A 24,498-nucleotide genomic window follows, 5' to 3' on the forward strand; every position below is an offset into this window, starting at 1 on the left:
AAGCCTATACTTCCATAAAAGTTAGAAAACCTCCCTCGCCCCTAACTTCTTGGTTTAAAAAACGCAGTTTTTAAATAGTAAATTAAAAGTAATTAAAAAAATCACACACTCTAGATGGGTGCTTTGAAATAATGACGAATTCAAACAAGTTGACACCTTTTAAAAATGACATATTTGCAAACAGTGTGACAGTTGACACATTTAACCCCAGGTCCCAGTGTGACAGTTGACACATTTAACCCTAGGTCCCAGTGTGACAGTTGACACATTTAACCCCCAGTGTGACAGTTGACACATTTAACCCCAGGTCCCAGTGTGACAGTTGACACATTTAACTTTAGGTCCCAGTGTGACAGTTGACACATTTAACCCCAGGTCCCAGTGTGACAGTTGACACATTTAACCCCAGGTCCCAGTGTGACAGTTGACACATTTAACCCCAGGTCCCAGTGTGACAGTTGACACATTTAACCACAGGTCCCAGTGTGACAGTTGACACATTTAACCCCAGGTCCCAGTGTGACAGTTGACACATTTAACTTTAGGTCCCAGTGTGACAGTTGACACATTTAACCCCAGGTGACAGTGTGACAGTTGACACATTTAACCCCAGTTCCCAGTGTGACAGTTGACACATTTAACCCCAGGTCCCAGTGTGACAGTTGACACATTTAACCCCAGGTCCCAGTGTGACAGTTGACACATTTAACCCCAGGTCCCAGTGTGACAGTTGACACATTTAACCCCAGGTCCCAGTGTGACAGTTGACACATTGAACCCCCAGTGTGACAGTTGACACATTTAACCCCAGGTCCCAGTGTGACAGTTGTCACATTTAACCCCAGGTCCCAGTGTGACAGTTGACACATTTAACCCTAGGCCCCAGTGTGACAGTTGACACATTTAACCCCAGTGTGACAGTTGACACATTTAACCCCAGGTCCCAGTGTGACAGTTGACACATTTAACACCAGGTTCCAGTGTGACAGTTGACACATTTAACCCCAGACCCCAGTGTGACAGTTGACACATTTAACTCCAGGTCCCAGTGTGACAGTTGACACCGCCTGCTCCAGCGCCCTGTTCGCCATCGACTATGCCCTGCGGTGTTTCAAAGATGGCGTCATCGACACAGCTGTTGTTGGAGGCTTGACCATCCAGTGCAACCAAAAGTCGTTCGTCCATTTCAAGCGGTTCAATCTACTCAGTCCTGACGGACGCTGTAAATCGTTTGATGCCGGAGGTGAGTAGTTCTGGAACCAGATTCTTTCATGTTAACCAGGGGTCTCCAAACTTTTCAGTCCGAGGCCGCATTAACTATTAAATTTCAGTTCGGGGGCCAATTCCTTCCAGGCATGTCTTTGATTTTTCTGGGCAAACTTCCTCAACCATCACCAACAAACGATTTTTCCTTGGACAAAAAGATTTCGTAGTTTGGAGACCCCTGATGTAAACAAAGATTTCTAACACGAAGAAGCCTGGTATTACCTTATATTTAAAAACACAAAAAAGAAATTAGACTCCCATTATTTAGTAAAAACATTGTCTTGCTCAGTTAATTTCTTACAGTATTCAGAGTACAATGATTTTAAAGTACCCTATGAAATATTACGGTCCCCAGAGCAGGTGAAGTACAGTGTACCTGTATCTGTGACCTTTTTTACGTTCACTAAAGACCTTTTGGTTAGCAGTCGAACTCTCTGCTATTAGACTTTACCGTCCCAAGCAATGGTTAATTTGTGTTTTATTATCCTTTTAAAGCTTGTAGTTATAAATGTTTACATAGTTTTTTCCCCAAAATCTTGTTGATTAGGCAACGGCTTTGTTAAGTCAGAGGGCGGGGCGATGGTCTTGCTTCAGCGACGAAAACATTGCAAACGCAGCTACGCCCGAGTAATTCATTGTAACGTCAACAATGATGGAACAAGTTCCAACGGTAGGCAACATTTTATTTCATAATTTGTAGGCAACATTTTATTTCATAATTTGTAGGCAACATTTTAGTTCATAGTTTGTAGGCAACTTTTTATTTCATAGTTTGTAGGCAATTTTTTTTCATAGTTTGTAGGCAACGTTTTATTTCATAGTTTGTAGGCCACTTTTTATTTTATAGTTTGTAGGCAACATTTTATTTCATAGTTTGTAGGCAACATTTTATTTCATAGTTTGTAGACAACATTTTATTTCATAGTTTGTAGACAACATTTGATTTCATAGTTTGAGGAAAAAAACTACCACACACATGGACTGTTGATCTTGCTAATCCCACTTCCCCCCTCCCTCCCACACTCTCTACATATATGTACATAGCATGCATATATATATATATATATATATATATATATATATATATATATATATTTACATATATATATATATATATATATATATATATATATATATATATATATATATATATATATATATATATATATATTTATATATATATATATATATATATAATATATATATATATATATATATATATATATATATATATATATATATATATATATATATATATATATATATATATATAACTTATATACCTTCCACCCTTTGTATATTGTTTTCTAGCCATTCAATAAAATGCCACCTCTATTAAATTAGTCTAGTTAAAAGAGTCCACACTTTCAACACACAAACCGTTTTGAAATTATTTCAGGATTCTTAGCGCCGTATGGACGACAGCAGTATGAGCTACTAAAGGAAACATACAAGCAAATTGGGCTCAGTCCATTAGAGGTACACATTATCTGTTCTATGCAAATGTATGTTAACATTTCCATAATTTACAAGTAAGTTTGAACTTAAGTGCAATTTTAGACTTTTACCAAACTAAAATGTATCAATATTATTGTAGAATCTCCGTATAATGGTGAACCAAGTAGGCAGGGAAATGTAAAAATAAATTAATTAATACTCGTTTAAAATTTATTGAATATGTACTACGCCATAACATGTGATTCTAAATTGTAACGCAGCTTCATCAGTAAATATTTTAGCACTACTGTAGTGAATCTTTAACTTTTTAAAACTGTTACTACTCCAGGTTTCTTACGTGGAGACCCACGGGACAGGGACAGCTGTTGGTGACCCTGAGGAAGTCCGGGGTCTGACCACTGAGGGTCTGTTTACATCAGGGAGGGGCGGCCCCTTGTTGATTGGCTCCGTCAAGTCCAACTGCGGTCACACTGAGTGCTCAGCAGGTTAGAATTGTTGCTTTTTATTTCCTTTTTCGTCATGTGCATGTGTTAAAGGGTTATTATTTGACATTATTGCCTAACATATACGTCACAAAGTTCGAATAGATAATTAGGGACACCAATACCAAAAATGTTTTGTTTCATATAACCTGATTTGACGTCATTCGACAACATTTAAAAATAAAATTATTGCAAGTACTTAAAGCGAAAATCGTTTTTGTTTCTCTAAACTCTAAGTGATCGTACTTAAATATTGTATCTACAAATTTTTGAATCGCTTTTATGTACATACAATTTCAAGCAACACCTTCTGATTGTGGAAGTAAATATGAGTGTGTGTGTGTAAGAGAAGAGAGAGAGAGAGAGAGAGAGAGAGAGAGAGAGAGAGAGAATATTAGTGTGTTTGTGTCTCTGTTTGTGTGAGTGTTTGTGGTGTGTGGTTTGACACTAGATACACAATGTAAATTTGATTCATTGACTAAAACATGTTTGTGGTGTTATGGCATCATATCTTTCTTTTAAACCTTTTTTTAATTATTATTTGTGATATATTATAAGTCGGTCATTTTACAATTTATATCAAATGTTGTTGAGTAGGTATGGGTTAGCTAGTAGAGCAGACTTTTCAATATTGGATCTGATTTTAGTTTTCAAGCGTAGGTCTTCTTTAGCAAGACAAGAATCAGCGACTGTCTGAAATGGTTCCTAAACTGGGAGGCGCTTACTTATCTATTATATGAGCCGCTAGGTAGTGTGTCCTTCATTTAGATAATCACTCATCGGTATAAACACATGGACTTCGTCAGCGCGATAATATACAAAAATATGCGGATATTCAGTTCAAAATATTATTTTGAATGTATTCATCGTTCCAATGTTTTTGGATGTAGCGACCATCCTACTGTTTGGGATCTCTTACACATTTTAAGGACCAAAGCTTTTATTAAAGAAAGCGAGTTTTTTTCTTATTTTAACTACATTTAAAAGCTTATTAGTATAAAGGTTTTTAATTTTTTTGATTTTCCACTTTGTAGTGATTCTTTCTTAATTAAGTTTGAACTATATAGACTACGACTAAAAATGTTTGCTTTAAAACCCGATCAGTAGCTTACAATACTTGAAAGATTATCTGCTCCTTCTTTTTATCTTCCACCCCCTTTATTTTTTAATTTAGTAGTTTTTTTAATTAAATTTTAATGACTAACTTAATTGCTAATTAGATTGAAAGTATATATTCTTGTATTGGCATCGGAGATTAATGTATCTGGAATCTGGTGAAGCGAAAGAAATCGTTGCTTTCATAGCGGGTAAAAATTGAGTTACAAGATTTGTCACAGCCCACAAACAAAATAAAAACAACAAACAAACCGACATTGTAAACTATGCAGTTTATAAAAAGAACACAAGATGAAAATTTTAAAATATTTAGACACTTTTTATGAGAAGTCGAAAATACGGGAAAAGATTTTGTATTGAAGGGACAAAATATAATATTTATTAATTTTATGTATTATTGATTACAATATTAGATTATTAGATTTTTATATAATATTTTATTATCATTCTAATGTTAACAATATCAATGTGTTAGCTACTTCCCATTTGTAATAATTTCAGGAAAATCAAGGGCGACGATTCGCAAAAGACTTTTAAAAATAAAACGAAGTACAGTTTTAACCAAATAACAAAAATATAGATTATTAAACGTTAATTAATTAAAATTAAATATTATAATCATTATAAAAAATAATATTTACGCTTATATATTTTACAATTTAAACTCATCAAACACTTTAACCAAAATATCAAACTATAAGCGGCTTTAAAGATTATTTTATAAGAAATCGGAAAGTTCATAATAAATGTAGATTGCATACAAAAGCAGATGTTTCAAAAAATATTAAATACTGTTTCTATATTACTTTAAATAATCAGAGTAAGATTTACTTCAATGGAAGCCAGCGAGAAAAGTCTCAAAGGTATTTGAGAGGTCCATAAATTAATTTAAAAATCATGCACGGCGTAGCCTAGTTACAATTAATATGGTTATAAAATCCTGTCCGTCTGTTTTTTTTCGGACTATACTAAAGATTGGATGTATTTGATGTTTTTTTAATATTTTGGTAACTAAATAAAAAATTAAAAAAAAAGCAAAAACACTTTGGTTTTCACGTGTAATGGCGACATAAACAATGGCATCCTGTTATTCGAAAGGCCGCCATAAGTTTTATTGTACACATTGTAAGCTAAAAATAGAAAAGCTAGGTCATGGGGTTTAAATTTGCATTGTTATTTAAAAACTTGATCTGCAAAGTTTTGTAAACAAATAGTTATCCATCACTAAGTTACTGTACAGCCAATCAATATTTGTCTTACGAAAGTGAAACATCCAGTTATAACTTAAGCTTGATGAAAATAAATAGAAATGTAGCCTTAAACTCAACAAATTGTTTTCAAGTTCTCTGGATTTGCAACTTTTATAGCATTTATTCTAAAAGTATAAAATTTCTAAATTAATTTTAGGCTTAAGTTTTTATTTTTTATTTTTTTTTTACGGTCTAAATCTAAAAAGCACGTTTTTATTCTCGCTGGTGTCCATTCACGATGTTTTTCTTTTTATTTCTCAGTATGATTTACTTCTGTTATGTTAAGCCTTTCTTCTATTGCAATTTATCGATCTAAGCCTAAACGTATTAGCAGTTTATTTCCATAAATGAACAATGTCTCTTTGTGAACCATATCTTCTGCTCTCAAAAGAACATTATTAGTTCGTGCATCAAGTACTTAATGGTTCCACTAATCTGTGTTTTGTATATATATATATATATATATATATATATATATATATATATATATATATATATATATATATATATATATATATATATATATAATTCTGTAAAGTATATATTCTATTATAATTCCCATCTCTTTTTCACCTTAAGTTTTGTTTCATTTTTATGTTTTTGGTCCATGTGTCGAATAAAACTTTAAGTGGGTTAAATTGTTGCGTAGATCTCTTTATTGACATCCCTAGACTTTTTTGCCTATACTTCTGAAAATGAAGTAGCAGCTTAGACCAAAATGTCTGACTATACTTATTTAACACACCCAGAAAAAAAATCGATGAAATTGAAAAACATAAATACACATACTAAAAGTGACTAAACATGTATATGAGTTCATGTTATATATATATATTTATATATATATATATATATATATATATATATATATATATATATATATATATATATATATATATATATATATATTGGTCGAGGTAAAAAATAACTCATTGTGTATATGTATGCATACGGTACACATTTCAATACTGTTTAAACAAAGAATTGAATGTCCTCTGTTTTAGGTATGATGTCGCTAGTAAAGGTGGTTCTCTCTATGCACTACGGGACCATCCCTGCCAATCTTCACTTCACTTTACCAAACCCAAACATCCCTGCCCTGCTAAATGGGACAGTCCAAGTAGTCACAGAGAACACGGCGTATAAAGGCGGGATCATGGCTGTCAATTCATTTGGACTCGGCGGATCTAACGCACATTTGATTTTAGGGTAAACATTGCTAACAAAGTGAACAAACTAATCTTCGTATTTTTCAACAGGCTCATCCTCACATTGTAAACGTGTGATGTTGTGTAGTTATGAGTCTACCCAGCTCTAATAGGTACCTAAATTACGTTAGGTCATAAAAAATGTTAACTCTAATTCACTTGTTCTATGGGCCATCAGTTGCGAAAGTAAACTTTTTTAGAGTTGAATGGTGTTTACGGTTTTCTAAGTACAGTCAAAATTGTTGTCCAATATCGTGCTTAAATCAATTGTTCTGGACTAAATTCTGTTATAACCCAGCAAGCTTCATGTCAAAAGTAAGCAACACGTTAAGAATAGACTAAACGGATGTAGTTACATAGATTTTCTACTAGTATTTATCACATAAGATTTTAAAATCTGCGTATAATAAATCCCTATCTACACAACAGCCCACCAGACACACGGAACATCACACCAAGTCCAGAAGGTCAACAGACACGGCTGTTTACCTACGGCGGCCGTACAGAGGACGGCACTAAAGCGATGCTGGAACTCGCCAAAAGACACAGCTCTTGTTTAGAGCTCCAGGCTCTGCTCTCGTCATCTGCGAACATGGACCTACACAAGATGCCGTTTAGAGGGTTCACTGTTCTCAATGGAGGCACAGATATTCAGCTTGTTCAGGTCTTTACGCCCACTTGGCTCATGGGCATTTTCATCTAAATGTATATATTAATCAAAATTTAATTGATTTTTAATCGTTCATAACTATTTTAAAAGCTGACTTGGTCTAAATTTTGGATTAGCAATTTTTAAATATGCCTTTTACTTTTGACAAATTTTGATAAGATTATAAATTAAAAAATACAAAACAAAAATAGCTAAAGTATTGTCTTTAGTGAATTATCTCAATTGCGGTTCTCAAAACTTATAAAATAAATGATACTCTCCACAGCCTGTGCCGGCGTCCAGACCTCCAGTCTGGTTTGTGTTTCCTGGGCTGGGTTGCCAGTGGGCTGACATGGGGAGGGACATGATGCAGATCTCAGACTTCAGGGACACGATAGAGAGGTGCTCACGTCACACGCTGGCCCTACATGGCATTGATCTGCTGGGGTTCTTCACCACTGATTCTAGGGTCGACTCTCTGGACAAGACGTACCCGCTGGTGGTCATCACAGCTGTGCAGGTGAGAGATGGTAATCACAGCTGTGTAGGTGAGAGGTGGTCATCACAGCTGTGTAGGTGAGAGGTGGTCATCACAGCTGTGCAGGTGAGAGATGGTCATCACAGCTGTGCAGGTGAGTTAGGTGATGGTCATCACAGCTGTGCAGGTGAGAGATGGTCATCACAGCTGTGTAGGTGAGAGATGGTCATCACAGCTGTGTAAGTGAGAGATGGTCATCACAGCTGTGTAGGTGAGAGATGGTCATCACAGCTGTGTAGGTGAGAGGTGGTCATCACAGCTGTGTAGGTGAGAGATGGTCATCACAGCTGTGTGGGTGAGTTAGGTAATGGTCATCACAGCTGTGCAGGTGAGAGATGGTCATCACAGCTGTGTAGGTGAGGGTGAGAGGTGGTCATCACAGTTGTGTAGGTGAGTTAGTTGATGGTCATCACAGCTGTGTAGGTGAGAGGTGGTCATCACAGTTGTGTAGGTGAGTTAGTTGATGGTCATCACAGCTGTGCAGGTGAGAGATGGTCATCACAGCTGTGTAGGTGAGAGATGGTCATCACAGCTGTGTAGGTGAGTTAGTTGATAGTCATCACAGCTGTGCAGGTGAGAGATGTTCTTCACAGCTGTGTAGGTGAGAGATGGTCATCACAGCTGTGTAGGTGAGGGTGAGAGGTGGTCATCACAGTTGTGTAGGTGAGTTAGTCGATGGTCATCACAGCTGCGTAGGTGAGAGGTGGTCATCACAGCTGTGTAGGTGAGAGATGTTATCACAGCTGTGCAGGTGAGAGATGGTCATCACAGCTGTGCAGGTGAGAGATGGTCATCACAGCTGCGTAGGTGAGAGGTGGTCATCACAGCTGTGTAGGTGAGAGATGGTCATCACAGCTGTGCAGGTGAGAGATGTTATCACAGCTGTGCAGGTGAGAGATGGTCATCACAGCTGTGTAGGTGAGAGATGGTCACCACAGCTGTGTAGTTGAGAGATGTTATCACAGCTGTGTAGGTGAGAGATGGTCATCACAGCTGTCTGGTGAGAGATGGTCATCACAGCTGTGCAGGTGAGTTAGTTGATGGTCATCACAGCTGTGCAGGTGAGTTAGGTGAGGGTCATCACAGTTGTGCAGGTGAGTTAGTTGAGGGTCATCACAGCTGTGCAGGTGAGAGATGGTCATCACAGCTGTGTAAGTGAGAGATGGTCATCACAGATGTGTAGGTGAGAGATGGTCATCACAGCTGTGTAGGTGAGAGATGGTCAACACAGCCGTGTAGGTGAGAGATGGTCATCACCGCTGTGTAGGTGAGAGATGGTCATCACAGCTGTGTAGGTGAGAGATGGTCATCACAGCTGTGTAGGTGAGAGATGGTCATCACAGCTGTGTAGGTGAGTTAGTTGATGGTCATCACAGCTGTGTAGGTGAGAGATGGTCATCACAGCTGTGTAGGTGAGAGATGGTCATCACAGCTGTGTAGGTGAGAGATGGTCATCACAGCTGTGTAGGTGAGAGATGGTCATCACAGCTGTGCAGGTGAGAGATGTTATCACAGCTGTGCAGGTAAGAGATGGTCATCACAGCTGTGTAGGTGAGAGATGTTATCACAGCTGTGTAGGTGAGAGATGGTCATCACAGCTGTGCAGGTGAGAGATGGTCATCACAGCTGTGTAGGTGAGAGATGGTCAACACAGCTGTGTAGGTGAGAGATGGTCATCACAGCTGTGTAGGTGAGAGATGGTCATCACAGCTGTGCAGGTGAGAGATGGTCATCACAGCTGTGTAGGTGAGAGATGGTCATCACAGCTGTGTAGGTGAGAGATGGTCATCACAGCTGTGTAGGTGAGAGATGGTCATCACAGCTGTGTAGGTGAGAGATGGTCATCACAGCTGTGTAGGTGAGTTTATTGATGGTCATCACAGCTGTGAGGTGAGAGATGTTCATCACAGCTGTGTAGGTGAGAGATGGTCATCACAGCTGTGTGTGTAGGTGAGAGATGGTCATCACAGCTGTGTAGGTGAGAGATGGTCATCACAGCTGTGTAGGTGAGAGATGGTCATCACAGCTGTGCAGGTGAGAGATGTTATCACAGCTGTGCAGGTGAGAGATGGTCATCACAGCTGTGTAGGTGAGAGATGGTCACCACAGCTGTGTAGTTGAGAGATGTTATCACAGCTGTGTAGGTGAGAGATGGTCATCACAGCTGTCTGGTGAGAGATGGTCATCACAGCTGTGCAGGTGAGAGATGGTCATCACAGCTGTGTAGGTGAGTTAGTTGATGGTCATCACAGCTGTGCAGGTGAGAGATGGTCATCACAGCTGTGTAAGTGAGAGATGGTCATCACAGATGTGTAGGTGAGAGATGGTCATCACAGCTGTGTAGGTGAGAGATGGTCAACACAGCCGTGTAGGTGAGAGATGGTCATCACCGCTGTGTAGGTGAGAGATGGTCATCACAGCTGTGTAGGTGAGAGATGGTCATCACAGCTGTGTAGGTGAGAGATGGTCATCACAGCTGTGTAGGTGAGTTAGTTGATGGTCATCACAGCTGTGTAGGTGAGAGATGGTCATCACAGCTGTGTAGGTGAGAGATGGTCATCACAGCTGTGTAGGTGAGAGATGGTCATCACAGCTGTGTAGGTGAGAGATGGTCATCACAGCTGTGTAGGTGAGAGATGGTCATCACAGCTGTTTGGTGAGAGATGGTCATCACAGCTGTGTAAGTAAGAGATGGTCATCACAGCTGTGTAGGTGAGAGATGGTCATCACAGCTGTGCAGGTGAGTTAGTTGATGGTCATCACAGCTGTGCAGGTGAGAGATGGTCATCACAGCTGTGTAGGTGAGTTAGTTGATGGTCATCACAGCTGTGCAGGTGAGAGATGGTCATCACAGCTGTGTAAGTGAGAGATGGTCATCACAGATGTGTAGGTGAGAGATGGTCATCACAGCTGTGTAGGTGAGAGATGGTCATCACAGCTGTGCAGGTGAGAGATGGTCATCACAGCTGTGCAGGTGAGTTAGGTGATGGTCATCACAGCTGTGCAGGTGAGAGATGGTCATCACAGCTGTGTAGGTGAGAGATGGTCATCAAAGCTGTGTAAGTGAGAGATGGTCATCACAGCTGTGTAGGTGAGAGATGGTCATCACAGCTGTGTAGGTGAGAGGTGGTCATCACAGCTGTGTAGGTGAGAGATGGTCATCACAGCTGTGTGGGTGAGTTAGGTAATGGTCATCACAGCTGTGCAGGTGAGAGATGGTCATCACAGCTGTGTAGGTGAGGGTGAGAGGTGGTCATCACAGTTGTGTAGGTGAGTTAGTTGATGGTCATCACAGCTGTGTAGGTGAGAGGTGGTCATCACAGTTGTGTAGGTGAGTTAGTTGATGGTCATCACAGCTGTGCAGGTGAGAGATGGTCATCACAGCTGTGTAGGTGAGAGATGGTCATCACAGCTGTGTAGGTGAGAGATGGTCATCACAGCTGTGCAGGTGAGAGATGTTATCACAGCTGTGCAGGTGAGAGATGGTCATCACAGCTGTGTAGGTGAGAGATGGTCACCACAGCTGTGTAGTTGAGAGATGTTATCACAGCTGTGTAGGTGAGAGATGGTCATCACAGCTGTCTGGTGAGAGATGGTCATCACAGCTGTGCAGGTGAGTTAGTTGATGGTCATCACAGCTGTGCAGGTGAGAGATGGTCATCACAGCTGTGTAGGTGAGTTAGTTGATGGTCATCACAGCTGTGCAGGTGAGAGATGGTCATCACAGCTGTGCAGGTGAGAGATGGTCATCACAGCTGTGCAGGTGAGTTAGGTGATGGTCATCACAGCTGTGCATGTGAGAGATGGTCATCACAGCTGTGTAGGTGAGAGATGGTCATCACAGCTGTGTAAGTGAGAGATGGTCATCACAGCTGTGTAGGTGAGAGATGGTCATCACAGCTGTGTAGGTGAGAGGTGGTCATCACAGCTGTGTAGGTGAGAGATGGTCATCACAGCTGTGTGGGTGAGTTAGGTAATGGTCATCACAGCTGTGCAGGTGAGAGATGGTCATCACAGCTGTGTAGGTGAGGGTGAGAGGTGGTCATCACAGTTGTGTAGGTGAGTTAGTTGATGGTCATCACAGCTGTGTAGGTGAGAGGTGGTCATCACAGTTGTGTAGGTGAGTTAGTTGATGGTCATCACAGCTGTGCAGGTGAGAGATGGTCATCACAGCTGTGTAGGTGAGAGATGGTCATCACAGCTGTGTAGGTGAGAGATGGTCATCACAGCTGTGCAGGTGAGAGATGTTATCACAGCTGTGCAGGTGAGAGATGGTCATCACAGCTGTGTAGGTGAGAGATGGTCACCACAGCTGTGTAGTTGAGAGATGTTATCACAGCTGTGTAGGTGAGAGATGGTCATCACAGCTGTCTGGTGAGAGATGGTCATCACAGCTGTGCAGGTGAGTTAGTTGATGGTCATCACAGCTGTGCAGGTGAGAGATGGTCATCACAGCTGTGTAGGTGAGTTAGTTGATGGTCATCACAGCTGTGCAGGTGAGAGATGGTCATCACAGCTGTGTAAGTGAGAGATGGTCATCACAGATGTGTAGGTGAGAGATGGTCATCACAGCTGTGTAGGTGAGAGATGGTCAACACAGCCGTGTAGGTGAGAGATGGTCATCACAGCTGTGTAGGTGAGAGATGGTCATCACAGCTGTGTAGGTGAGAGATGGTCATCACAGCTGTGTAGGTGAGAGATGGTCATCACAGCTGTGTAGGTGAGTTAGTTGATGGTCATCACAGCTGTGTAGGTGAGAGATGGTCATCACAGCTGTGTAGGTGAGAGATGGTCATCACAGCTGTGTAGGTGAGAGATGGTCATCACAGCTGTGTAGGTGAGAGATGGTCATCACAGCTGTTTGGTGAGAGATGGTCATCACAGCTGTGTAAGTAAGAGATGGTCATCACAGCTGTGTAGGTGAGAGATGGTCATCACAGCTGTGCAGGTGAGTTAGTTGATGGTCATCACAGCTGTGCAGGTGAGAGATGGTCATCACAGCTGTGTAGGTGAGTTAGTTGATGGTCATCACAGCTGTGCAGGTGAGAGATGGTCATCACAGCTGTGTAAGTGAGAGATGGTCATCACAGATGTGTAGGTGAGAGATGGTCATCACAGCTGTGTAGGTGAGAGATGGTCAACACAGCCGTGTAGGTGAGAGATGGTCATCACAGCTGTGTAGGTGAGAGATGGTCATCACAGCTGTGTAGGTGAGAGATGGTCATCACAGCTGTGTAGGTGAGAGATGGTCATCACAGCTGTGTAGGTGAGTTAGTTGATGGTCATCACAGCTGTGTAGGTGAGAGATGGTCATCACAGCTGTGTAGGTGAGAGATGGTCATCACAGCTGTGTAGGTGAGAGATGGTCATCACAGCTGTGTAGGTGAGAGATGGTCATCACAGCTGTTTGGTGAGAGATGGTCATCACAGCTGTGTAAGTAAGAGATGGTCATCACAGCTGTGTAGGTGAGAGATGGTCATCACAGCTGTGCAGCTGAGAGATGGTCATCACAGCTGTGTAGGTGAGAGATGGTCATCACAGTTGTGTAGGTGAGAGATGGTCATCACAGCTGTGTAGGTGAGAAATGGTCATCACATCTGTATTAGGTGAGAGATGGTCATCACAGCTGTGCAGGTGAGAGATGGTCATCAAAGCTGTGTAGGTGAGAGATGGTCATCACAGCTGTGTAGATGAGAGATGGTCATCACAGCTGTCTGGTGAGAGATGGTCATCACAGCTGTGTAGGTGAGAGATGGTCATCACAGCTGTGTAGGTGAGAGATGGTCATCACAGCTGTGTAGATGAGAGATGGTCATCACAGCTGTGTAGATGAGAGGTGGTCATCACAGCTGTGTAGGTGAGAGATGGTCATCACAGCTGTGTAGGTGAGAGATGGTCATCACAGCTGTGTAGGTGAGAAATGGTCATCACAGCTGTGTAGATGAGAGATGGTCATCACAACTGTGTAGATAAGAGATGGTCATCACAGCTGTGTAGATGAGAGGTGGTCATCACAGCTGTGCAGGTGAGAGATGGTCATCACAGCTGTGTAGGTGAGATATGGTCATCACAGCTGTGTAGGTGAGAAATGGTCATCACAGCTGTGTAGATGAGAGATGGTCATCACAGCTGTGTAGGTGAGAGATGGTCATCACAGCTGTGTAGATGAGAGATGGTCATCACAGCTGTGCAGGTGAGAGGTGGTCATCACAGCTGTGCAGGTGAGTTAGTTGATAGTCATCACAGCTGTGCAGGTGAGAGATGGTCATCACAGCTGTGTAGGTGAGAGATTGTCATCACAGCTGTGCAGGTGAGAGGTGGTCATCACAGCTGTGTAGGTGAGTTAGTTGATGGTCATCACAGCTGTGCAGGTGAGAGATGGTCATCACAGCTGTGTAGGTGAGAGATGGTCATCACAGCTGTGTAGATGAGAGATGGTAATCACGGCTGTGTAGGTGAGAGATGGTCATCACAGCTGTGTAGGTGAGAGGTGGTCATCACAGCTGTGTAGGTGAGTTAGTTGATGGTCATCACAGCTGTGCAGGTGAGAGGTGGTCATCACAGCTGTGTAGGTGAGAGATGGTCATCACAGCTGTACAGGTGAGAGATGGTCATCACAGCTGTGCAGATGAGAGATGGTCATCACAGCTGTGTAGGTGAGAGATGGTCATCACAGCTGTGCAGGTGAGAGGTGGTCATCACAGCTGTGTAGGTGAGTTAGTTGATGGTCATCACAGCTGTGCAGGTGAGAGATGGTCATCACAGCTGTGTAGGTGAGAGATGGTCATCACAGCTGTGTAGATAAGAGATGGTCATCACAGCTGTGTAGGTGAGAGATGGTCATCACAGCTGTGTAGGTGAGAGGTGGTCATCACAGCTGTGTAGGTGAGTTAGTTGATGGTCATCACAGTTGTGCAGGTGAGAGGTGGTCATCACAGTTGTGCAGGTGAGTTAGTTGATGGTCATCACAGCTGTGCAGGTGAGAGATGGTCATCACAGCTGTGTAAGTGAGAGATTGTCATCACAGCTGTGTAGATGAGAGATGGTCATCACAGCTGTGTAGGTGAGAGATGGTCATCACAGCTGTGTAGTTGAGAGGTGGTCATCACAGCTGTGTAGGTGAGTTAGTTGATGGTCATCACAGAAGTGTAGGTGAGAGATGGTCATCACAGCTGTGTAGGTGAGAGATGGTCATCACAGCTGTGTAGGTGAGAGATGGTCATCACAGCTGTGTAGGTGAGAGGTGGTCATCACAGCTGTGTAGGTGAGAGATGGTCATCACAGCTGTACAGGTGAGAGATGGTCATCACAGCTGTGCAGGTGAGAGATGGTCATCACAGCTGTGTAGGTGAGAGATGGTCATCACAGCTGTGCAGGTGAGAGGTGGTTATCACAGTTGTGCAGGTGAGTTAGTTGATGGTCATCACAGCTGTGCAGGTGAGAGATGGTCATCACAGCTGTGTAGGTGAGAGGTGGTCATCACAGCTGTGCAGGTGAGTTAGGTGAGGGTCATCACAGCTGTGCAGGTGAGAGATGGTCATCACAGCTGTGTAGGTGAGAGATGGTCATCACAGCTGTGTAGGTGAGAGATGGTCATCACAGCTGTGCAGGTGAGTTAGGTGAGGGTCATCACAGTTGTGCAGGTGAGTTAGTTGAGGGTCATCACAGCTGTGTAGGTGAGAGATGGTCATCACAGCTGTATAGGTGAGAGATGGTCATCACAGCTGTGTAGATGAGAGATGGTCATCACAGCTGTGCAGGTGAGAGATGGTCATCACAGCTGTGTAGGTGAGAGGTGGTCATCACAGCTGTGTAGGTGAGAGATGGTCATCACAGCTGTGTAGGTGAGAGATGGTCATCACAGCTGTGCAGGTGAGTTAGGTGAGGGTCATCACAGTTGTGCAGGTGAGTTAGTTGAGGGTCATCACAGCTGTGTAGGTGAGAGATGGTCATCACAGCTGTATAGGTGAGAGATGGTCATCACAGCTGTGTAGATGAGAGATGGTCATCATAGCTGTGCAGGTGAGAGATGGTCATCACAGCTGTGTAGGTGAGAGGTGGTCATCACAGCTGTGTAGGTGAGAGATGGTCATCACAGCTGTGTAGGTGAGAGATGGTCATCACAGCTGTGTAGGTGAGAGATGGTCATCACAGCTGTGCAGGTGAGAGGTGGTCATCACAGCTGTGTAGGTGAGAGGTGGTCATCACAGCTGTGTAGGTGAGAGATTGTCATCACAGCTGTACAGGTGAGAGATGGTCATCACAGCTGTGCAGGTGAGAGATGGTCATCACAGCTGTGTAGGTGAGAGATGATCATCACAGCTGTGCAGGTGAGTTCACTGATGGTTATTCCATCTGTGCAAGTGAGTTAGTTTATGGCCATCACAACTGTACAGGCGATGTAGCTTGGACGTAGAGTAGTTTTATAAACATTTGTGTTATTAGACGTAAACATATATTACTTGACCATACGAGTGGTCCCTGCATCCTAGTTTTGTGCCAATGTTATTTTCATCTCAACAGATCGCACTAGTGAACCTATTGTACAAAGTCGGAATAGAAGCTGACGGCTTTATCGGTCACTCGAACGGCGAGGTCTCATGCGGCTATGCAGATGGGTGTCTAAGTCTAGAACAGGCCATGACCTTGGCCTATTGTCGGGCGATGCTCTTTTTGGAAGGGAAGAAAGTGTTGAGTGAAGGGAAGATGGCGGTTGTCGGTGAGCTACATTTTATAACTCTATTTCTTTCAAAGTTGACCGCATTACAAGTATATCAATTTCATTCTTTGTATCACGTATAAGCATATATCTCATGCTCTTCATCATATGCAAGCATACACATTTGTCATTCGTACTTCCGGTCGTGTGCCAGTATGTTTCATAATTTGTGTCTTATAAAAGTATAAATAGTGAAAATGATTCATATTTGGTTAGCGATGATAACAGTAGTTTTATTTTTTCCACTAATGTCAAACGCTTGAACAATGTTCAGAAAATTTGAACAATAATACATAGCTTACAACCACGCCTAGAGGATAAAACTGCATGTTTTGTGTGGAGTTTACTTACTTAAAAATAGTCAAAAGGAGATTCACATTTTTTTTAATGTATTTACTTTACTTCTGGAAACATGATTTGTTTTTTTACATTGAATAGCCAACTACACCATATCACATGCTCCAGGAATCTACTATTTTCAGGACTAACGTGGGAAGAATGCAAACGTCGATGTCCACCGGGAGTTTTCCCAGCATGCCATAACGGAATCGATTCTGTGACGATATCCGGGGAGGCAGACGGCGTTGAGCGTTTGATTGAAGAGCTCAACAACGAGGGCAAGTTCGCTGCGGAAGTTCCCAGCGGAGGAATAGCCTTCCACACGCCAAACCTTAAAAAACTGAACTCGTTCCAGGAAGAAATACTTCAATCAGTAAGTTGTTTTTTTTTTCTTTCGACCAATAACTGCACACAAAAAGTAACTAGAGTTAATGTTAAAGTAAACGTTATTTTAAACAAATTATATGAAAATATATATTTTTAAAACTGCACCAAATTTAGTATGAGTTAAACCTATAAGCCCATTGTTTAACATATTTGCAAAAATTCACTAATGCCATTTTAAAATTCAAATTACAAAACGAATATAGTTTTTAGAACGGTGTAATCCCAACTGCAAAATTATTTAGTTGTTGTTTGCAGATTAACAAGGAAAATCGTATGCATCATTTTTACTAAATTATTGTTGACTTTTTTAACATACTTTAAAATTGGCAGATTTTTCCTGACCCCAAGAAAAGATCGACAAAATGGCTGAGTACTTCTGTCAGCGAGGACTTGTGGGAGTCGCCAGCTGCTCTCGTCTGCTCTGAGCAGTACTACATCAACAACACCACCTCCCCTGTCTACTTTCACGAGGCGATCATGAAGATCCCCAGAAATGCAATCATCATCGAAGTCAGCCCCCATGGTTTGTTTACGTCAACCATACAAAAGTCACTCGGGAGCGATGTCGTTCCGATTGTTCTGATGCAGAAGCACCATCAGAATAACGTGGAGTTCTTTTACTCAAGTCTTGGAAGGTAGTTCATTTTAAACCTAATACTGAAACACTCAACCAAATCTATTTTAATTGAAAAACAAAGTTAGCTCTTAAAAAAAATAATTTTAAAAATGCATTTAGCAAATTAACAACGTAGCACAAAATTATTAATCTGATTTTCTTTGTGATCAGATTCTGTGTATAGTCATTTTAAATGTTTTCTAATTTTACTTTTTATAACTGTTGTATGTATATGTATGTATATATATATATATATATATATATATATATATATATATATATATATATATATATATATATATATATATATATATATATATATATATATTAATTCGAATCGATTTAACGGCGGTTTTGTAATTAATGAGTGTTCCCACGTAATCAGACAATACTTCTCAGGGGTGACAGGACAAATGATCTCAGACAAAATATCTCAGACAAAATATCTCAGACAAAATATCTCACGGACAAATGATCTCAAGACAAATGATCTCAGGACAAATGATCTCAAGGACAAATGATCTCACGGACAAAAGATACCAGGACAAAATATATCAAGACAAATGATACCACGGACAATTGATCTCAGACAAAATATCTCAGACAAAATATCTCACACCTAAATTTTAATAGTGTATTGGATGATTTTAATTGATCTGAATTTTTTTTTATTGACTGTCTTATGGTTTTGTTTACTATTTTTAATATTGTTTATAGGCCTATATAATAATTGTAAGAAATGTTTGCCGTATAAAATAGTCATATTGCACTAAATATTTTAAGGTTATTATTAGTAATATAGTATACTAAGATTAAAGAAATAATTTCGAAAGACAGCGTAGGTGTGCTTGACAAACGTGAGACAATCCTACCACGTCAGGTGGACGAAACTAGATCAAAGAGGATGGAAGAACAATAAGGACACACCTTCGTATCAAGGTGGCTTTGATGGTAGAGACATGCCTTAAGGGAATGACATCCGCCCTCCATGGACAACACGACTAGCATATAAAGTCCATTGTTATGCGTCGGTCACACCTTAGTGATCAGGTGACTAATGCTTATTTAAATGACAGTGGTCATCGCGGAGCTAAGTATGTCGTAGTGTGCATCAAACAAAGCTGTATTAATGGTGATTGCTTTGCTATGGTCTTACGTTACCTCGCAGAAAGGTATTTGGACATTAGTTTCTGGTGAATTTATGTTTGCCATAAGCAGGCAAAGAGATATGGAAATGTGAAATTAGGACATGTCGAGCAAGAGTTCACACAATACATGATTACATAGTATTGGAGACGTGTGATCATAACGATGTACCTACCAGAAAAGAAACTCACACGTTATGTTTGTGTTGATGATGTAATAAAAACAATAGTTTAACGTTACGAACCTTCAGACCCATTCACATTTTTTAAAGATATTTCGCGTGATATGAATATTAGTGTTGTATAGCTACCGTTACTTTAATTGTTTTATACATCATCATTTATTATACCTTTCAGGCTAAAAGAGTAAGTTTTTTTTTAATATTTATTTTTTCAAATCAAATGCTACTACTATTGCTTAATACACCTTTTGGTTTGTTAGGTTTCACTAATTCATTTTGTTCACAATTATTATACGTAAAAAAGTAAACAAAACCATATTAACAGTCATAAAAAAGTTCAACTAAAATCATCGTAAATACTATTAAAAATTTGCTGTGAGATATTTTGTCTGAGATATTTTGTCTGAGATCATTTGTCCATGGTATCATTTGTCCTGATATATTTTGTCCTGGTATCTTTTGTCCGTGAGATCATTTGTCCTTGAGATCATTTGTCCTGAGATCATTTGTCCTGAGATCATTTGTCCGTGAGATATTTTGTCTGAGATATTTTGTCTGAGATCATTTGTCCTGAGATCATTTGTCATGGAACCCTTCTCAGGTGTTATCTCAACGGGCTGGACCTGAACCCGATGGCACTACATGCAGACGTGAGCTTCCCTGTGCCCGCGAGCACGCCGATCATCTCGTCTGCTGTGAGTAACATCTGGAACCACTCTGTCCAGTGGAGGGTACCGCTCTACACCGACTACATGAGGCAGTCGGACAACCTGGAGGTCAGGCTGGACATCTCGGGAGGTGGCGAGTTCGAATACCTCGCAGACCATAAGGTTGGTAGATCTATCCGGCTCTGATTTTAGATTTACTTCATTTAATATTTTACTTTTTGGGAAAGGGAGGGGTGAGATTATTCATTTAAGTGCACAAATTTAATAAGGATGTGGTAAATTACATGATTTTAAATATATTTCCTTGTATTAAAGCTTTAGTTAGATGAAGTTTATCCAAATAATAGAATTTATTTGTAAAAGATTATTGGAATCGACTAAAGATCACTGTAGTTATTAATTAAAAACAATAGCAATCTTGTAGTTAATAGAGCTAAGGAATTGGATTGCTGTTATCCTTATTTTAGGCCTACTATGAATACGTTTTTCATCTTGTATATTTTGATAAATTCCAAAGAAGGAAGCATAATTTGTATGATATATTTATCACGATTTGTGAACTTATAATATATTTTAAATTGTTGAATCTCGTGAAACGAAATGTTTTCTCCAGTTGAATGGCCAGCCAGTGCTCCCTGTAGCCGGATATCTTTACTTCGCATGGGTGGCTCTTGCCAAGAAACTTGGAACCTCCCATCATGCTCTGGGCGTACAGTTTGAGAATGTCCGGTTCTTGAAGCAAACCTTTCTATCTATGGACGGTAAGTTTACGACATGGCACATAGTCATGCGTTTATCGCTCTAAGGGATTTTTTTGTGAGAACGTTACAGTATAAAAAATCACAGAACAAAATTTATTAAGTCAAAATTCGAAAAGATAAAATTACTCTAATAATTATTCCCGGAAAAAGTCTTCCACGACAAAGTCAACCAGGCTTAAATAATAGTCTTAAGTACGATACTAAAAGTTAAATTATCCTCTAGAGAAAATATATGTTTAGTAACTTCTTGTACTGTGTTAAGTGTTTCGGTTAGTTGTTTGCAGTCGCAGTGGGGACAAATTTTAAAGATCGTACAATGCTTTTTTTTTTAGCTCAATTTAGTTGTAAAATTAAATGTGTAAAGGCTAGTCTATGTTTTAACCACGCCTCTAATTCGTTTAATTATTATTTAATATTTTTAAAAATTATTTTTGTAAATTTTAGAACCAACTGTCCTGAAAGTTACTGTTGCATTAGAAACGCGCACATTTCAAATACGAAACGTAAACGGTGAGCTTGTAGCTGAAGGTAACATAGAAAAGCTCTCGTCTGCTAGAAGCAATGATCAGACCAGGATAATGATGCAGTGTGCCGACGATGTTCCAGAAACTTCTAGAATGTCAAAGCAGGATTTTTATACTTTTTGGAGGCTAATGGGCTTTGAACATAGTGGTGCTTTTGAAGGAATACGTGGATGTACTGTGGACTGTAAGTTGTTTCCTGAGGTCTGTGTATGTGTGTTTGTTGGAGTGGGGAGAGGGTTATATTGATAGGTGTACAGCACTTAGATTGAATAAAAAATTAAAATATGTAAACATTATATATATTTTTTTAAAGTTCGAGTTTTTGGAAACAATGTTAGTAAGCTCTCGAACCCCAATAACATAGATAATAACAATTTGACAGAAAAGTATAGAATTGTGTGAAAGACACTTTTTGTTTTGCAATGTAAAATGTGTACATTGGCGTATATGCAAGTAAACAAAAAGATATTTATGTTTAAAAAAAAAGTTAAAATTCATTTTAATTTGCTATAATAGCTTAGTTTGCTAAAATGCTTGATGAAATGTCCCTAGTTTCCAGTTTTTCATTGGCTTGGAATGGCAACTGGATGCTATTTCTGGACTACGCCATCCAGTCCCTGATGGCGAGAAAAAATCTGGGTGTGAGAGCCACACCAATACGACTGGGTTTTCTGAAGGTTGACGTCAATGCCCACCCATCATCGGAACCTAAAATGGCCGAACCGTTGTGTATGTAATTTTTTTTACCGTTTGGCTTTAGTGGCAGCAATAATATGACAGATATTAAACGAGAAACTATAATAAATTACCCGAGCGGTTAGTATATTCTTACGTTCGTTTTTATAGTTACATGTTTTTAAATAAAAATATTGGACAGCTCTCATTTATAAATAAGATAAATTTGATAGAATAATTTTTGACGATTTTATCACATTTGTATTCAAACCAACAACACTATTTACAATATAAAATGTAAAAACATGTAAGCCTACACCGATTACACGTGTTTTTTCCTGTTGTTAAAGATTTAAATTAGCATCTAGTAAGAAAATATTTTTGACAATGAATTTAAGAGAGCAACATGCCTTACTTGACTTAATCCTTTATACTCCTTGTGAAGCATAGGGTCACAACCATACACTTCCATTTGGCTATTGATTTTCCAGTCTCACAAGTCATCACTGCTGTCTTTAGTTCTTTAAGAAGACTTCTTCTTATTTGTACTGACAAGGCCTCCTGTCTTGTCCTTCTCTATAAGGCTATCCAGATAGGAACTTGGAACGTAAGAACACTGAGTGAAACAGGGAGGTGTGCACAGGCAGTGAAAGAAAATACAAAAAATATAGGACAATACAAACAATGAATTTTTTCACTAACTTCTCCAATTCTCCTGTTTCAGATTTGCCAGCCTCTGTAAACAACGAGGAAGATTGTGTTGATTGTGGAGGTGTAACTCTACAGACGATGACACTGCAACAAGTTCCACGTCAGCAGGGAAGCAAGTTTTCTTTTGACGAGACTCTTTTTGTCCCCTACATCGAAAACTTCAACAATGAAATGCTTAAGCCACTGAAAACTTACGCGGAGGATTGTAACGGTTTTATCATGTGCAATTCAAGTCAAGCCAGGAGTTGGCCACAACTTGCGAATGTTCTAGAAGAAATAAAATCTTTATTTCCAACAGACACAAGAGTAAAAACCCTTGACCAATATTTGCCGTTTGAAGATTGTGGTTTAGCGGCTTTACTTACCAGTTTATTTAAGTGCAAAAAAGAACAAGAGGTTGTGCCAGATTTTTTCACAACTATTGCCAAAACAGCCACGGATCGACTTCTGACAAGCCTAAGTAGCAGTAATTTGTTGAAGCCTTGTCTTGATATCATATTTGATAACACGAATGAGTCTACAGTGTCTTTCGTGGAAATTGATGGAATGGAAAGCCGAACATTTCTCAAAGCTGTGCCTTTACTGGAATACGAACCACGTTGGGTGTGGTCCTATACTATCAGTGTAAAGGATGCGAGTTGTATTAACGAAGCAGCCATACCCGGTACCAGTCACGTGATTTGGGACTTGGACTCTGAGACACCACCACCGGGTCGCTTTAGTGTTGTCCTCATGAAAAACTGCCTTCACAAGCAAAGCGATATCGAGGCTACACTGATCAAAGTATCACATCTACTCGCAGATGGAGGGTTTTTAATGGTAGAAGAAGTAACAGTAGCTTCCCCTATTTCTTATTTGTTATCTGCTCTTGAAAATGATGTGGTTAACAATGAAAAGAAAAGAAAACAACGCACAGCGTTTTATAAAGACGAGGATTTGTTAATTTTGTTCGAAAAAAATAGCTTTGAGTTGATTTATAAGAAATCGAACGAGGTGACATCCACGCTGTATTTGTTGAGAAAAAAAGTTATTTTACTCACGCCGCCATTTTGTATAGAAATGGACGATGAAGACAATTGGATTGAAGAACTGAAGTACACTTTAGTAGATCTACACCAGTTACCGAAAGACACCAGAGTTTGGTTAACCGCAGCCCAACCCAACAATGGCGTGATAGGGTTTCTCAAGTGTTTAAAAGAGGAAGGGTTCGGTGACAGGGTTCGGTGTGCTTTCGTCAGTAACCTGCAGCCAGGGTCAAGGTCGCCTGACCTGACAGAGTCGAGCGAAGAGTTTAACCAAGTGAGAAACAAAGACCTTTTCATTAACGTTTTCAGAGATGGACACTGGGGGACCTTGTCTTTGATCCCTAGAGAACCAGGTTTGTTTCTATGTTGTTGATATCTAACAAGTTAATCGAAGTATTTTAAATACACATATGTAAGCACAGATTATGATGACTAGCATATTTCGAATTTAATTTTTTTGTATATCATACATCATGTAATAATTAATGACAAAAATGAAAGATCGTGAGTTATAACTTGGTTAGTTTTTTAAAAAACTTGCCATCAAATTTTCGACAAAGACTTTATTCTAAATCATTAATTATTTTATGTAATAAAACTGTATGGTTTTATAAAATAATTTGTAGTGAAAGTTGAAGCTATTTGAGCTGCATTGAAATTATTTTTGGAAGTCTACGGTATCATTTTATCAATTGTTTTTAAATAAAAGTTTATTTTATTTTTATTTGAACAGCGTTGAAAAAAAATGTGTATACCAAATTTCAGAAACAAAATCGAC

The 24,498-nt window shown here is 39.9% G+C and overlaps 1 protein-coding gene across 1 annotated transcript in view; it reads left to right on the forward strand.

Annotated features, from left to right (window-relative positions):
- Positions 1 to 24,498, forward strand: part of LOC131931260 (fatty acid synthase-like) — a 29,001-nt gene that overhangs the window by 1,786 nt on the left and 2,717 nt on the right. Inside the window, exons 4-18 of the mRNA XM_059287984.1 lie at positions 1,043 to 1,243; positions 1,814 to 1,936; positions 2,666 to 2,745; positions 3,053 to 3,209; positions 6,577 to 6,781; positions 7,210 to 7,444; positions 7,716 to 7,949; positions 16,492 to 16,687; positions 17,170 to 17,399; positions 17,744 to 18,048; positions 19,958 to 20,186; positions 20,638 to 20,785; positions 21,230 to 21,493; positions 21,862 to 22,038; positions 22,709 to 24,073. Of these exons, the coding sequence (XP_059143967.1) occupies positions 1,043 to 1,243; positions 1,814 to 1,936; positions 2,666 to 2,745; positions 3,053 to 3,209; positions 6,577 to 6,781; positions 7,210 to 7,444; positions 7,716 to 7,949; positions 16,492 to 16,687; positions 17,170 to 17,399; positions 17,744 to 18,048; positions 19,958 to 20,186; positions 20,638 to 20,785; positions 21,230 to 21,493; positions 21,862 to 22,038; positions 22,709 to 24,073 (4,149 nt within the window). The remainder of the gene's footprint in view (positions 1 to 1,042; positions 1,244 to 1,813; positions 1,937 to 2,665; positions 2,746 to 3,052; positions 3,210 to 6,576; positions 6,782 to 7,209; positions 7,445 to 7,715; positions 7,950 to 16,491; positions 16,688 to 17,169; positions 17,400 to 17,743; positions 18,049 to 19,957; positions 20,187 to 20,637; positions 20,786 to 21,229; positions 21,494 to 21,861; positions 22,039 to 22,708; positions 24,074 to 24,498) is intronic.

Source organism: Physella acuta, unplaced genomic scaffold (genome assembly GCF_028476545.2).
Source record: "Physella acuta isolate Inbredline_101_S28 unplaced genomic scaffold, ASM2847654v3 ptg001931l, whole genome shotgun sequence".
Taxonomy (NCBI): Eukaryota; Metazoa; Mollusca; class Gastropoda; family Physidae; genus Physella; species Physella acuta.